At 37.2% G+C, this 16,634-nt stretch overlaps 1 protein-coding gene across 2 annotated transcripts in view; it reads left to right on the top strand.

The window, feature by feature from the left end:
• The window catches only part of LOC137296459 (ataxin-2-like protein), a 104,542-nt gene that overhangs the window by 70,795 nt on the left and 17,113 nt on the right, over nucleotides 1-16,634 (top strand). For both annotated transcript variants that reach the window (XM_067828252.1, XM_067828257.1), the window contains exons 13-16: nucleotides 7,413-7,473; nucleotides 11,198-11,360; nucleotides 12,750-12,910; nucleotides 14,002-14,134. In XM_067828252.1, coding sequence (XP_067684353.1) covers nucleotides 7,413-7,473; nucleotides 11,198-11,360; nucleotides 12,750-12,910; nucleotides 14,002-14,134 — 518 coding nt within the window. The remainder of the gene's footprint in view (nucleotides 1-7,412; nucleotides 7,474-11,197; nucleotides 11,361-12,749; nucleotides 12,911-14,001; nucleotides 14,135-16,634) is intronic.

The raw sequence follows: 16,634 nt of genomic DNA, 5'->3' as shown, positions 1-16,634 counted from the left end.
CTAATATACGTTGCTGCTTATTAAAAAACAAATAAACAAAATTATAAGTGTGCAATCGCGATTCAAAAGTGCTATATTTTGTACTTGGGCTTGCTTCCCTCAAAACGAAGCCCTCGGGGACACCGAACCCAGTCGAAACGAAGCCCTCGGGGATACCGAACCCAGTCATAACGGGTGGCTGTGCACTCAGTGTAACGACGACTTCCGATTGGCCTGTTCATTTGCTGATATGCTGAGGGTTCATTATGTGTACAGAAAGATGATCTGTTTGATGGGCCTTTAATAAGTATGGCGAGTCACAAGAAAGTAAGATTCTGTATGGATAACAACTTCTTTAATTGTACTTGATGTATTGTTTCAGTATGGATTCATATACCATTGTCAAACAAAATCATATACACTAGAATAAGTTATTATCCCTAGAGAATGTATATAGAGATGTTGGGTTTTGTAAATACACCTTCTCTGAATTTGAGTTCGATCAAATCAAAAATCATTTCAGCAGATATGGTGAACTACTGCCTGACTGGAAACTGTCATTCGTCCAAGTACAAAGCAGGACTTGAAAGAGTTTGCACCAGTTTCCGTCAAATCCAGTCATCCGAAAAATTGGCTGTAGTTTGCTTGCAACTCACAGACAAAAAAACTTGTGTGTACAAGTATCACACCTGCCTAATTACATAATGTGGCAGAGACTGGACTCGGGTGCACTAGTCATAAATCAATTTATTTTGTTTATGGCGTATAGCCTGATAGGTGTTAAGTTCAAATTGCATGTGGTCAATGATTGAAGCTGTCTATTGTATATTGTCTTTATCAGACAGGCAGGCAGACATACAGGTGTCAATAAACCAGACATTGAGCTTTCTCTGAGACAGAGGCTGCTTACTACAATCAACAAGTTTTTTTATGTAGCGAGTAGATTATTTACTTGTTTGTGTACACAACCAACATTAGACTACTGCTCACGACCTCATACTTCAAACAAGCTCCGCGAAAATATTCACTGCGCATGCGTTATGGGCGAAGCTCAGCACAGCTGTTGAAACCAGTTTTCCCCCCAGCGCTGGGGGGAATTTAGTGAATCGTTTGAACTCTGATTTTGCAGGCTTTTTTTTCATCGCGTTTATTTCAACTGTAGAGACTGAATTGGCAATTTTCATGATTTGTTTCGGTAAGTGCATACCTAAAAGTATCAGAAACTGCAAAGTTGTGTTTTACGTTGCATGTGACCTTTGACATCAACTGTGTTGTCACGGTAAGGGCTGTACGCTTGAGAACTCCAGAAGAAACTCTCCCCATGGGTACCTGCACCCTTTTGATGAACAGCTGTTAACAAGATTCCTCTGTGAAAACTATGCTGTTAACTCATCAAGGCCGAGAGACCTGTATGTGTGGCAAATTAATTAGCTTCTCACAGCGAGAACTGCGTATTAGGGGTAATAAAAAGCACCTCTTGGCCGCATGGTCGTCAGCAGAAAGTACCTCTCATTCAGCAAGAGACTCGCATATGCATTTTACATTTTGAATTCGTACTGTACCTATTATTTCAATCAATTTAGCAGTAATGATCAAAGATTAGCTTTTTATCCCCCCGGTATGTAATGCGGGGGCATATAGTCGATGCCTTGTCCCTCCGTCCGTAATCATTTTGTTTCCGGAGCATAACTCAGAAAAACCGTTCAGTATTTTTAGACCAAACTTGATAGATCTAATGATCACAACCTATAGTTGTGCCTTTTGCTATTTACAGAGCTTTGGCATTTTTATTTTTTTTGTTTTTCCCATGGAACATTTTGGTGTTAGTCAAATAGTGGGGCGGGCTTCGTTTCCAGAGCATAACTCAAAAACCGTTCAATATTTTTCTACAAAACTGCAAAACGTTTCTGCAAATGTGTGGCGGGCCCCAAAGTGGTGCCTTTTGCTGGGGGCCGGGGGGGATATGTCATCTTCTGATGACTCTTGTTTTTGATTACAGATATATGGCATTTATATTTTTCATGCATTCCATGGAAACAATTCAGACTTGGTCTAAAAACAAAATCAGTAACTGTCCGATGATTTGTCCTTTCAAATATGTGGGGGCAGGGGGGATATGTCATCTTCTGATGACTCTTGTTAAAGTTGACAATAATACATAATTGAGTATGAAGTGATAACTCTTGCATCTACTCATAGTATACATATATAGTACACATAAACCATACGAAGGTAACTGGAGCATTTTGTACATCTTGATTTGAAATGTGATTTTTCAATGCAATTTACATAAGCATTGTGTAAGAAACGTTTGTATTTGATCTCTGTAATTATCTTATCCAGTGTATTGATCACGTGTATCAGATCCATTGTCAATAAAAGGAGGATAATATGTCAGTTACAGAATTGATGCGTATAGTCATTCAATCAGACAACACTAAATGAGATATATGAACCCCTCTTTCAACCTCAAAATAACAGCCTCTGGCAGAATGCATGTCCAGGTAAAGTTTTGTCCCCTGACAAGTGTAAAACAAACTAAAACGCTGTTACATCATTGGACAACCTGTTTTGTGGAGTCACACCCATTGTTAATCTTCTGATTGTCGTTTGCTTTTAAAACAAATATAAGTATGCCCATCTTCATAAATATTTGGGGAGATTCAACTGCAAGTGTATACATCACAATAAATCAGTATCGTGTAACTTTTTTTAAATCTATAATACATGTACTTGAATTATGATATTTATTCGTAACAATGTGCAGATTATATTGAAATGTTCAGCAAGCCATTATCTTTGATGTACAAGTAGTGTGAGCAAACTATATGTGGAAATAAATACTATCTCTACTCAATGGTTGGATTTGGTTATCCGAGGTAAAAATAATCAGATTGTAGCTCTTTGAGCGCTTTAAAGAAAAATAAACTCGTCAAAGTGCTTGTTTAGTCCTACATGTACATTTCAGGCATCCTTACAATTATGTATGTACACGATACACAAACTTTTTCATGATAGCTAGAATTGATAAAGCTGAAATCCAGCTTATCGGTTGGTCAGCGATCTAACCAATAGTCAGTCTGTATCCAAGCTGTCTAGTGACCTTTTGTGCTCTTCAGAAATTTAGCCCATGCCCCATCAAATGTCACTTCCTATATGACAGGTATCTCATGATACGATTGGTCATAGATAACAAATCAGGGACTATACTGAACAGTTTAGATACAAAACATCCTATTCGGGAACTTTGATGACGCCCATCCCATGACCCTTTGTCTTATGTATGTGCAAGGAATAGCACTATACAATATGTATACATGTATGTTTGTGTAATAACGTGTATTTTTGTGTTAAATCTAGATGAACCAAAGTGACAAACTGTGAATCTGTTCCATGTAAGTCACACACTAGCTTATTAGTACTCACCTTAAAATATTCAGTATACACTGAAACGCTTCTTTCATAGAAGATTATTAGGCATATGCGTAAATTCTTCTTTACTGTCATTGACATATATGTTTTGAACAATTTAACCTCACACAATGATATGAAAGGGACAATTTGTTTAAGTATGTCTTACATACAAAGAATGCAAACATGTGTTAAGAAAATACACATGCACACGCCACCAAAAGTCAACAAGAGAAGGTGCAATAAAATTACGTAAAACGTTACATATATGACATGTGTTCACTCGTGCTTTCTTTCAACATACACCTTTACAACGCAACTAAACAATTGAACAATCAGGACTTCCTCGTATGACGAGACAGTTTCCTTTAATCTCCGAAACCTGACAGGGATATCAGGCGTGAATAGCCCTAATTAGTCTCACCACAGCCAGCCAGGCAATCAGCATGGGGTTCAAGGTGTTGAGCAGTGAAGTGGCTCTTGGGCTTAATGAGTTAAAACACAATGATGTCACAGTTATGTATGCCATTGAAACTGTCTTCAGCAATAATGAGATCATTCCACCCCACCTCCACTTCAGATTAGCCTAGTGGGTAGTGGTGTTCCCCTCCATGATATTACTGTAATATTGCAAAAAAATGGCGTAAAACCATGCTCACTTGCACTCTGTCTTTAGATACATTCATGACCATTAGAATACTTCAGATAATTCTTTGATTCTTCTGTGAAGAGTAAACTGGCACAGTCATGTCATTTAACCCTTAGATTGTGTTTGTTCCAACCTAGGTGTGTTTATTGATCACATGGAAGCAACCTGGGTGTATTGCTAGAGATACCAGGGATTGGGAAAGGCAGGGGCACATTTTCCACATTTGAATGAAAAATGGCCCATTATAATTTGGAAGGTTTACTATTGATACAGTGGCCCGTTCAAAATTCAGAAAATGGCTAATAATCCTGAAAACGGCTCATTGTCTCTTCCCCAATCCCTGGATACTAGCAGCTCCCTCAATTGATTGCATAGGATTTTGCCACTAATTGATATCAACCTTAGAATTGTCCGAGCTGTTGTGTGGCAGTTTGGTGTGAATGCATTGTTGTCCTCCGCTGCAACGCGGAGCAGGGGACTATGTATTCAGTGGCAGCTGTGCGTACATTCGTACATAGGTCCCAATTCTTGTTAACAGGATATCTCATGAACTTTGGCCACTGCTCAGATTCTTGTCAACTCGATATCTCATGAACTATTGTACCCAGTATCTTCAAATTTGGTGACGGCCTACCTTGGGGAATTATGCAGACAACAATCTGTTTTGGTGACCTTGACCTTATTTTCAAGGTCACCACAGTTAGATTCTTGTCTCTGACAATTCTAAGGAGATAATATTGGGTGATATTGTTTGATCTGCAATCATCCAAAAGGATGAAGGATGTCACGACAACTCTTGATATGACATATCAAACAGGGGTTAAAATCCCATCGCCTGATGCCTGAGACTACAGTCAGATGCCTGTAGTCAGTTTTCATTTCAGGCAATGAAATAATGGCATTTTACTTGTCCATAGGCTATTAAATAATTTCCACTTATTGGAACTGTCAGAAACTGCTAATAAACTTGGATTTCTTTTCATGTCTGCACATAATGTAGCTATTAAATTTCACATTAATAAAGAAGTAGAGTTATTGTTCTTGGGAATTTATCACTCTTTGATAAATAGTCAAGTAAACTTTAACATAAAACATTGTATCATAAATTTAGGGCAAGTGGAAAGTTAGTCAGCACAAGCTACTTCCTTGAAGTTGCAAGTGGATTTTAAGGAATTTGGAACCTCAGGTTATATTTCAGCCTTGAAAAGACCAAAATCCCAATTTCATCTACTACTGTAAGGAAAGTTCAGGACCTCTTGATTCTTTTATATGTCATTATCAAGCTCCACAAAAGGGTCACAGGCCTTATGAAGTTATATTGTCTTTGACATCTATTTCAGGGATGGCACATAAATCACCAAGTGTTATTAACATTCCCTTTGACAAAGCAACTCTATGAAAGTGACGCTGAGTGACACTGAACCGTGTCCTCTTGGTTGAGTTGTTTGTTTACTGATTAACCCGATAATCTGCTTGAAGTCGGGGACCGCTAATTTGGCCACTCACTCCGTCTTCGGCAGGAAGACTGACGTAATCAGCATGTTTTCATAGTCAGTTGCCTTGTCTGGCCAAGATTTTAGTCCAAATTCCGAATTATACAGGGTCCGATTTATTCAGCGTTTGTGTAATGATAACTTAACTAAGTTCTGCCGGGACCACCACTAAGGTCTGAATTGTAAAGAAAACTGGTTTACCCAAGGTCCGAATTTGACAGATTCCACTGTAATTAATCAATCAGAGTGTTATCGGTTAATTCTTTGATCGATGTTTATTTTTGTAATTCAGCTGATAAACCCTCTTGTATCACTTACATGCACTTATTACATAACATGCAATACATTTGCCACTACAGACCTGAATTTATAATGTTGAGTTTTTACTCCAGACAAGAGAAACGCCAGATGGGAACCTATGTCAAAGTAATTTTAGTGGTGTTACCACTATTTACACCCGATAAAAAATTCATTAACTTACCATCAAGTGAATGATAACAAATAACACGTGTAGGTTTATACCATCAAACGATACCATTGAGATGTAATCTCTGTCACATGCAGCCGGGAAAACACTTTTGGGCTGAAACTGTTTTGAGGATACCAACGAAACTTCGTCGTTACATAAGAAATGCACATAGCTATTTGCTTTGTACCTGGGTAAATGGGTATAATCAGTTTTTATTTACGTAAGAAAAGTTTCAGATTTCTCTACCAATTGCAAAGTCGTTGTTATTAGTTTACGAATTCAGATAAATCAACTGTGTGTTTTGTATTATCATAGATAGTAAGCCAGAATGATAATTTACGAATGATGTTTGCTATGACAGCTGGGCCAACCCTCAAAACTATCTAAATGTAAAGCTTTGCAATCTTTCGGACTTGGCTTGCTACATGTAAGTAGACATCATATTTTCACATGACGTGATTAAATGTCGAGGTGAAAAACACAGAAATAGGATCAAATTGGATCAGTCACTATACCATCCAGGCATCAGAAGAAAAAAAACTGCTGGGATATTTTGTTACAATCGGATAAGGAATACCATGGGTATTTTTAAATAACAGCATGTGATGAGCATCCGGCCTCCTCATTTTTAGGGTGAAGAAATTCTGCTAATGTGGACAGGAGCCCAGTCCCTTTGTCCGTCACGGTCGAGGGAGCGGGTGATGACCAATTTGCTACTTGGTTTCGTAATTAGACTGTTGGTGAGAAACATTATTCGCTCCGCATCAGTGCCCCTTTAAGAACCATTGACTAGATTCTTTTCATATTTGGTACCAAGGTTCATCACAATATAAGAATGTTTGACGTTCATCTTCATTTGCATTTGATGTTTTACCTTGTCAGTGAGATATCTCAAGAGCCATTCACTGAATTTTCATCATTTTCAACACCAAGCTTTAAATAAGGATAGTGCAGGGCCAAGTCTATTTGCGGTGACCTATATATTAATTTCAAGGTCATGGTGACACTTCAAAGATTTAATCATGTTAAGTTGCATGTTAAGATTGTCAGAGAGATACCACAAGAAGCTTTTTGTTGGATTTTCTTCATATTTGATGTGAAGCTTCATTGAGGGAAGGTAGAGGGCCCAGTTAATTTTGGTGACCTTCACATAATTTGCAAGGTCGTGGCGATGCTTTGAAAACTTAAGCTTGTAAACTGCATTTGGAGATTGTCCACAAAATATCTTCACTTGATTTTCTGCATAGACTTCCCTTGAATGTTTTTCAGTAATCAATTTCTTCATTACTGTTTTTGCATATTTCATACACTATGACATTAATGTGAAAGTCCTGTGTATTGCTTGTTAATATTTGGTGCAAAATATGCTTGTTTATGTACTGTTTTATCTATTGCGTTAATGTCATTTCAGGCGGTCCAAATTGAATCCAATGGCCAGAGAATTTGTCCCAACAGGTCAATCAAGATCACAGGTAATTCTGGTACTCATGGGTGTATTCATGTATGCTTGCACCGATGGGTGTATTCGTGTATGCTTGCTGTGACAGGTGTATTCGTACATGCTTGCTAGTTGTGCACCAAACGATCAAAAAATAGGTTTATTGATCATTTTACAATCCAACTCAGATAATCAATTGAAAAAATCTTGAATCAATTACACTATACTATCTTCAAAAATAACAATGATTGAAGTACATGCAAGTTTATGAATACCTCCAGGTTGGCTCACGAAAGCAGCCGTAATACTGGAAGTCAAGCCTGTTTATAACTAGCAGGGAGCCGTCGTTTTCTTCTTGCTCTGGTGGTGGCTTGCAATATAATAACAGTTTCAGCATGGATACTTATATTATTTAGACCCAGGGTTAATTAAATGTTTGAATATGCAAGCATTGGTTGAGGTTTAGTAAATGTATTATGTTATGAAAACGTGGTTCCAAAAACAATGAATACTCCTGAAAATATAATGTGATGGAAACAACCGCTTTGATTGGCTGGTCAGACTGTCAACAAAAAGCCAGCTTTCCTTCACTACGAGCGAATTGTTCAATTCTTGTCGAATTCACAAAGTTGGAAATGTATAACTTTATTTATTGACATCTACCCCATATATGGACATTCTATTCTGATTTCTGCGTCAAATTTGATACGTAGATCTTGAGTTCAACGTCTCTCAGTTTTCACACACACTAATAATTGACATACATATCATTTGGCTATAAAAATAGTGATCTAAGTTCATACTGGTTGTAAGATACTCCATGATTTTCAATATCCTTTTGTCAAAGTGTTTTTTAATCCAGTTCAAAAGAAGAATCGGTGTCATTCTCGTGTCATATGACATATCTTTGTTACATGTGATCGTGTAGCATTTGTCTCGTCAGCTGGTCTTGGGTTCATAAATATATAGTTGTAGTTGATCATATATCGATAATTGATGGACAGAAGACATGGATAGTCAATCATGCTTTTAAAGGTCTGTTCCCAACACTTATACTTGCACAGTCTTTATGGTAAGTTGAATTATTATTTCGGAATATTGTATGTACCATATTCATAAGAACTATTTAAGACTTAGCCTCACTGCAAATAGTTTTGCTATGTGTTTTCCCCATGCTCTCTGTAATCCATTGATGTTTACCGCAGTAGTACATCTTGAGATTGTATGTCATCCGTAAATGATACATGGTGTTAGTAAAAAACTACAGTACAAATCATGTTTTTTTACCAACTTTTGCCTAATGATAAGGGGAATTGTACATTTTAATCAGAAATAGGCAAATTTTGTTGGAAAAGAAGTGAAGGTGATCCTGTCAAGGGAAAAGTCATTTGACTAGAAAAACTGCATGGTACTGTGAAAGGTTGCCGAAACAAGCAAGCAAATCACTGAGTATGAAATTCAGTGAAGTATTTGTACTGGGCAGCATGTCAGTAGATAACAATTTATTAATCTTAATAAGGAGTGGAACATAAGAAGCTTAAAGCATGTTTCAAGGACCTCTCACTTCAAATTCAGATGTTCAGAAAATACGTATTCTCATAACATTTATTGGAAACAAAAGCCATGAGATTTGAATTATCTTCGCATGGATTCTGTCAACCAAAGATGCTCCTACTCAAAGCAATACCCCATACCAACAATAGAAGAGGTGAATCTTCTTCTCAGTCCTTAATTCCAAGTCAGATTATCTGCAGATACACATGAACTATGAATCCAGTCTCCTGTTTATCTACACTTTCCTTTAGGGATGAAGTCATTGCCAGAAATGTTGCAACAAATGGTAGTCACTATACTAGAAAGGGTACACAGTACACGTGCAATCCTGGATAACTTACTTGTAGGAGGAAAGAAGCAAACTCAGGAAGTATACGTTTTTGAGAAATTACTGAGAAAGTTGTTTCAGCAAATATCTAATGCATGTATATTAGCTAAAAACGTTTTACTTAAATATATTGAGATAGTATTCTCTTACAATCATTCATTACTTTGTGATACCTCCTTGGCCTGCAATACACAAGTGATATATACTGACTCAATATTTCAAAGACCATGTTGGTATATTCTGTCCTTCTTTAATCCTAACTTCAATATTTTCGTCTTACAACCACTGTTTTGTATAGCCATCTGGGGTTGTTAGTTATCAGGCTGGAAAATCCAATTATCTTCAGACAGTATTTGGGCTTTTGGAAGGAGCTGATAATTTAAGATGTCATCATATCATTCCTCTGTCCATTGGAAAGACACAACAGCATCGATCCTTGTGATGATATTCACCTCCACGTGTGAATTGTTTTGAGTGTTGGTCGACAGGTTTCATGGTATCTTTTGTCCAACTTTTCATACAGCTATGAAAAAGCCAGACAGAAGTTTCATCAGAAAAGAAAACATTATCCCAATTTTTGTGAACCTTACACCTTTTTAAACATCTTCTTTCTGTTCATCTTTCATCAGTGGTGAAGGAATTCCACAATATTTCATCCGGTTAAGTCTCTGTAATTCCTGTGGAAGGGTTTCATTACTTACTTGAGGACTTCCTTTATTAATTTCATTTCTAATTTTCTCAACACTTTACAGTTTTCACCTACTGGTAATCGTCACAGGTGATCTGTAGAACAAAACTTCTTGTACGCAATCCCAACTCACTAAATATTCTTCAAAGTTCTGCATTGCAGACAGAGCAATATCATGTGTACCAGATAATGCTTTTGTATTAGTCACACTCCTTTTAAAATCCTCTAGAACCAGCGTTCTTTTCTCTTCTGTTGTCAAATCTGTCGTGTCAGCAAAGGAAGCCTTCTTACAAAAGTTGCCTCACATATTGAGTACCTTATTGCACTCAATTGTTGGGAGTAACACCTATTTTTAAAATAGTTTATCAGTATTATTAGAAAATGAAGATTTCTCAGTAATTTCTGGGAAAACTGCAGTTGAGTGCAGCTTTGGAGTTAATTTTGATAAGTGCCAATTTAAACAGCATGGTCAAATATTTAGGTCACATTATTATTAGGAATGGACTTCAACATGACTCGAATCAGCTCAGCACTGTTGTTGAAAACAAAGAGGATATCCATCATTTCCTTGGATAAGTGGAGTAACGGGCTTAATTCATAACTAAGTTAAAGGTCACATGCAGCCAAAAAATCAAACATAATTGAAATACAATTATCAATTATTCATGACATATAATATACATTGCTGCTTGTAAAAAAATAAACAAACAAAATTATAAGCATACAATCACGATTCAAAAGTGCAATATTTTGTACTAGGGCTGACATGTGATGATTTGTTTCGGTAAATGCTTATTGAAAGGTATCAGAATCTGCAAAGTTGTATTTTACGTTGCATGTGACCTTTAAGTACAGTGTATGAGCCACTCAGAGCAGTGTGAAAGAAGGAAACTAATTCCCAATGGGATAAACCACAGCAGGAATGTTTTGAAAATCTGAAACAATTTTTTGCCATTGGCCTAGTGCTGACATGATTGTACACAAACAAAGAACTTGAGATTCAATGTGATGTATGTTGTTTTGTACTTTACATGTTCTTATCCAAGATAGACGCTCACCTCAGCACAGTTATGCCAGGTTGAGGAAGAGACATTAATTTCTGTCCTAGACAGATTTCAGAATAAGTATAAAAACTTGATTTCTGCAACAGAGGTATTAAGATATATAATCTTTTTTCTTCCATTTCAGAAGCCAGTGCCCCAAACACCTACTCCACCAAGGCCTCAAACTCAGAGTCCTGTTGTACAGCCCATTGTGCCTATGTATAGTTCATTGATTCTCCCAAGTAACATGGTGCCTGTAGGACCGCCTCAGACAGCTCAAAACCAAGGAAATAGATATCCAAAAAGAGGTATAATTTGTTCAGATTTAGAACATTCTATCTGTAAACAGTGTAGCTGATGTCATCAACTGGGTCAGATAACTTCATTAACTGGCATTTAGAATCTGGTGTGATGAAGTGAACAGGGGTTCAAAAAAGGTTGAAAAGCCAGTTGCCACAGGGCAAGTGCTTTCAAGAAAGTAACTTGTCTTGTGTAGTTTTCCACTAGACCTGTTGTTATGACACAATGTTTGATGTTAGTGTTTACTGGACTATTTATCAAAGAGTGATAAATTTCTAAGAATGATAACTTTAATTTATTATTAATGTGAAATTTAATAACTACATATGAGCAGATATAAAGTAAAATCCAGGTTTGTTTGCAGTTTGAAACCATAAGTAGAAAGAATTATCTAACAGGCAAGTAAGATGCCATTATTTGATTGCCCAAAATGAAAACTGACTTGTCCTGGGCATCAGGAGGTGGGATTTATGAACCCCAGAGTGGAAGAAGTTTTCTGAGTTAACAGCTTCTTTTTTTTGCAATAATCTGAACTTATCAATCCTGTACAGACACATGAGGATTTATGCTCGGAGATTAGTGACATGTTTCCAACATGCATGCAAGTGCCATGTTCCATGACGTCAGTGGTTTCATCCTTGAGATACGTTGTTGCACGTGCATTCCAGGGAAGAGAAAAAGAGCAAATGAAAGCCACACAATTCTGTCACTTCGGAGAGCTCTATCTGCTCTTGCAATTGTTAAAAAAATTGAACAGCTATTGAAATGCATAGCATAGCTATTCTAATGTCTGCTCAACGTCTTGAGGCCATTGGAATGGTCCGTAGGGGAATGTCGCAACAACAAGTGGCTGCACATTTCCACTGTCACCAGAACACCATTTCTGCTCCGGTGAGATGCTAACAGAACACAAATGACGTCATCGATCGGCCACATTTTTGACATCCACATGTAACAACGCCAAGACAGAACAAAAGAAAAAACTAAGAAGATATGATAATGGACAAGTGGCAAACTTATTAACGGAAAATATCAGCTTGTAAAGCACATCATACACCATTTGAAGTATAAAATCTAATCCTTCATGGAGGCCAGTGTCAGTGCAGTAAAAGCTTCTGGTTACTGTTGTATAAGAGTTTAGTTAAATAGAGATAGATTTCAGAAGTAAAATTTCAGCCAGCAAGCAACAGAAGTCTCTTCCCAGTGCATGTAATCTTATTGCATAGCTGTTCTGTTGGAAATATATTGATGATTTGGGCCAATGGATGTAGGATTCTCATCATTCTTTGATAAAAAGATGTATTAGATTTCATTTAATGTTTTGTCTACGGGTATTTGTCTTCTAATAATGTTTTTTATCTGATGCAAATGAATTTGTAGATGTGTTTCAATTTCAGCTGTTGTATCAGTACAGCCAAGACAAGATTTCTCAGCTGCGGCTCAACATGCAACTGGTCAACCCCTTTTAGCAAATGCAACAGTGCAAACACAACAGTACCTTCCGTATCCTATCATGCAGTCTGCTGTCATGCACCAACAAACTGCAGCAGGTTATCAGGTAATGCGCTCCCACAGCATTTTAGCTCACATCACCACCCCCAGTTTGTGTCATTTGGATTTAGATAACATTTTGTGCCATGATGCTGTCTTTGACTGCAAATTCTTGGAAAGTATTTTGCCAACTTGGTGCTGTTCTTCTGATCTTCAGCACTTGTTCATGATAGATAGAAATGGGGATGGCGAAAGGTTAGCCTTGCAGTTAAAGCATTTTCTTGTCAAACTGCAGACTCAGGTTTGATTTCCCATTTAGTACAATGTGTGTAGCTGTGATATTGGAGGAATATTACTACATGTGCTATAAAACCATATTCCCTCATCCAGTCAGTTACTAATAGGGCTTGTGTCAGTGTGTCTTAAGGTGTGTGTAGACCCCAGTTGATATCTTTCTTCTGTTAAAGATCAAATAAACACATTTTTTGTACACTTTTAACCATTTTAACACATGAAAGACTTGTGGTTAGTCTTAAGCTGAACACCAAACTCATTCTTAAACTTGTAGTTAATTCATACCAAGCAATTAAAAGTTACCAAAAGCCATCTACTTCACTCTAACCCCTCAACAAACTCGCAGACCTGCAGTGACCTTGTGTGATAAACAATTTTCAATTAGTTGTATGGAAAATGTGTAGGAATCTCATCATGATGCCGTCAGTTGCCTTTAAGTTTCAATTGATGGTGTCACCATACCCAGATTTCCTCCAGACCCCGCAGTTCGGGCTTAATATGTTGCTTGTGAGTGCAAAGCGAGCATTGTGGAAGCCTTTTGTATATACTAAATCTGATGGTTCGCCCCCTACCTTTGCATCCAAGACAGAAAATGATTCTGAGATTTGTTTGCATCGAGTTATAAAATCAAAACTACATACTACTTGTAGATTTGCCCTTTTTAAATATGTGGGTGAGCTGGTGGGATATGTCATCTTCTGATGACTCTTGTTGTGATTTATTATTTTGTCAGGTTCCATGGAAATGTTTCGGAATTTGTCTCAAAATGGAGGGATGGTCTTCGTTTCCAAAGCAGAACTTAAAAACCGTTCAGTATTTCTTGTTTACAAGACAGCAATTTAATAGATATTTCATATGTTGCAGGTAATGCCAGTGTCTGCAAACCCTCAGAGAATGATGAACCAAGCACCTGTGGCAGCATCCTCTCATCCAGCTGCTGGCCTTGATCCTGCTCAGGGGAGTGCACAACATGCACATGCTGCACCACATTTATTTAGTAAGTTATTTATCTGTAATTCACATGTGTGTCATATATATACTGTCAGCAATCTCTTACTATCTGTCGTATTAGATGGGTACTCTACCAACCTAACTCATTATTGTCCCAGCCCCGCTGCAATGCGAAATATGAGGCTATGTATTCAGCAGCATCCGTACATCCCAGTTCTTGTTAGTGAGATATGTCATGAACAGTAGTACCAAATGCCTTTGAATAAGACAGCCTACATTGGGGGATTACACAGGCATCAGTCGATTTGAGTGACCATGATCTTATATTCAAGGTCATGACATTTTCACAGCTTTTCAAACTCTTTTGAAAGTGATATCTCGTGCACTATAGTCCCCAATGATTATGCAGACACCAGTGAATGTGGTTGACCAAGATGTTATGTAAAAGGTCACCATGACATGTTAACCTCTTTTTATCCCCCCGGCATTTAATGCGGCGGGATATAGTCGACGCCTTGTCCGTCCATCTGTAATCATTTTGTTTCCGGAGCACAAGTCAGAAACCATTCAATATTTTTAGACCAAACTTGAGAGATATAGTAATCTCAGCCTATGGTTGTGCCTTTTGCTGATTTTTGGCATTTATATATTTGTTTTGTTTTTAGACCCCAAAGTGGTGCCTTTTGCTATTTACATGTTTTTGTGATTTATCATTTTCTTGGTTTCCAAGAAAACGTTTAAGACTTAGTCTCAAAATGGAGGGATGGACTTCGTTTCCAGAGCAGAAGTCCAAAACTAAATATCTTTCTGCAAAAGAAAGTTCAATTTTTTTCAGCAAAACTTGTTACATATATGAGTGAGAACCTAAAGTGGTGCCTTTTGGTATTTACAGGTTTTTATGATATATTATTTTCTCGCTTTCCCTGGAAATGTTTCAGCCTTAGTCTCAAAATGGAGGGATGGACTTCGTTTCTGGAGCAGAACTCAAAAACTTCGAAATATCTTTCTGCAAAATTCGGCAGATATGTAGGGGATACCCTAAAGTGATGCCTTTTGGTATTTGCAGACTTTTGTGAATTATTATTTTCTTGGTTTCCATGGAAATGTTTCAGACTTTGTCTGTGGAAGGTGTGTTTCGTTTCCAGAGCAAATCTTGAAAAGTTCCTGTCAGCAAAACTTGGTAGATATATGTGGCAGACCCCAAAGTGGTGCCTTTTGCTACTTACAGTTTTTTGTGATTTATAATTTTCTGGGTTTCCATGGAAACAATTCAGACTTAGTTTCAAAATGGAGAGATGGGCTTCGTTTCTGGAGCACAACTTGAAAACTGTTCAAGATCTTGCAGCAAAACATGGCAGATGTTTGAGGCAGACCACAGAGTGGTGCCTTTGGCTATTTACAATGTTTTGGCATTTTTATTTTTCCTGGTTTCCATTGAAACAATTCTGACTTAGTCTCAAAATGGAGGGATAGGCTGTGTTTCCAGAGCACAACTCGAAAACCATTTCATATCTTTCAACAGATCTTTGCAGATATATGAGACAGATCTTGAAGAGGTGCTGTTTGCTGTTTACAGATACATGTATATGACATTTATATTTTTCATGACTTCCATGGAAACGATTCAAACTTAATCTAAGAAAACATCAAGTAACTGTCAGATGATTTGTCCTTTCAAATAGTTCGGGGCCGGGGCATATGTCAACTTCTGATTATTCTTGTTCCCCAAAGTTTTTCTGATCAATGTGTTTATAACTAATACAGTCATGCAATTAAATACATGCATGCACGATACTGGATTTGTAATCAAAGTGTAAGAGTGGTTAAAATAAAAATATTTATCAATTAGAGTTGTGACGATTAATCGATACACAGGTTATCGCGATTCAAGAGCTGCACGATACGATACATCGATACGATTGTCATGTATCGATTGAACACGATACTTATATACCTAAAAATAACCCTGTACCATACCTGAAAAAAATTAGTCAATAAAATTGTTACGATAAACAAGTCGACAGCGAGGAACGGTCATGTTTCAGGTTGCTATGCAAAGCCAACTCTCGTAGTATTTACAAGAAAAAAAGTGGCGGATGGGGTGGACGCGATGAATGAACGGTCACCTTCAAATTGAAAGATATTATGGTTTTAGCAATTTCCTACAAGAATATCATGATTTTATTCCAAATAGAAAATATATCTTCTAATTCTTTGGAACCCTACCTTGCATTACATAAAGGGAACAGCTGTTCTGATATATTCCACAAATGTTTGTGAAATGCAAGTTCAATAATGTAAGACTTGACTTATCTTGACAAGTGGTTGTTCATTATTTTTAATGTGGTTGAGTTATCATTAATATTGAATCTTGAATGATGAGCAACTGCCACATCTTTCAAAATCTTTGAAAATGTTGTGAGTTTAGCAGTTTTATCATGCTTCTATTTTCATGGTAAATATTGTTATGGACATGCTCTGACTAAGATAATTTTCACAAATGTTTTTGTTATCTGTGCAAAAAAGACAGTTGTGCCAATGTTGAT

This window comes from Haliotis asinina, chromosome 1, assembly GCF_037392515.1.
Source record: "Haliotis asinina isolate JCU_RB_2024 chromosome 1, JCU_Hal_asi_v2, whole genome shotgun sequence".
NCBI classification, from domain to species: Eukaryota; Metazoa; Mollusca; class Gastropoda; order Lepetellida; family Haliotidae; genus Haliotis; species Haliotis asinina.
Note: the sequence above shows the minus strand (reverse complement) of the source record. Positions and strands in the feature narration are given on the sequence as shown.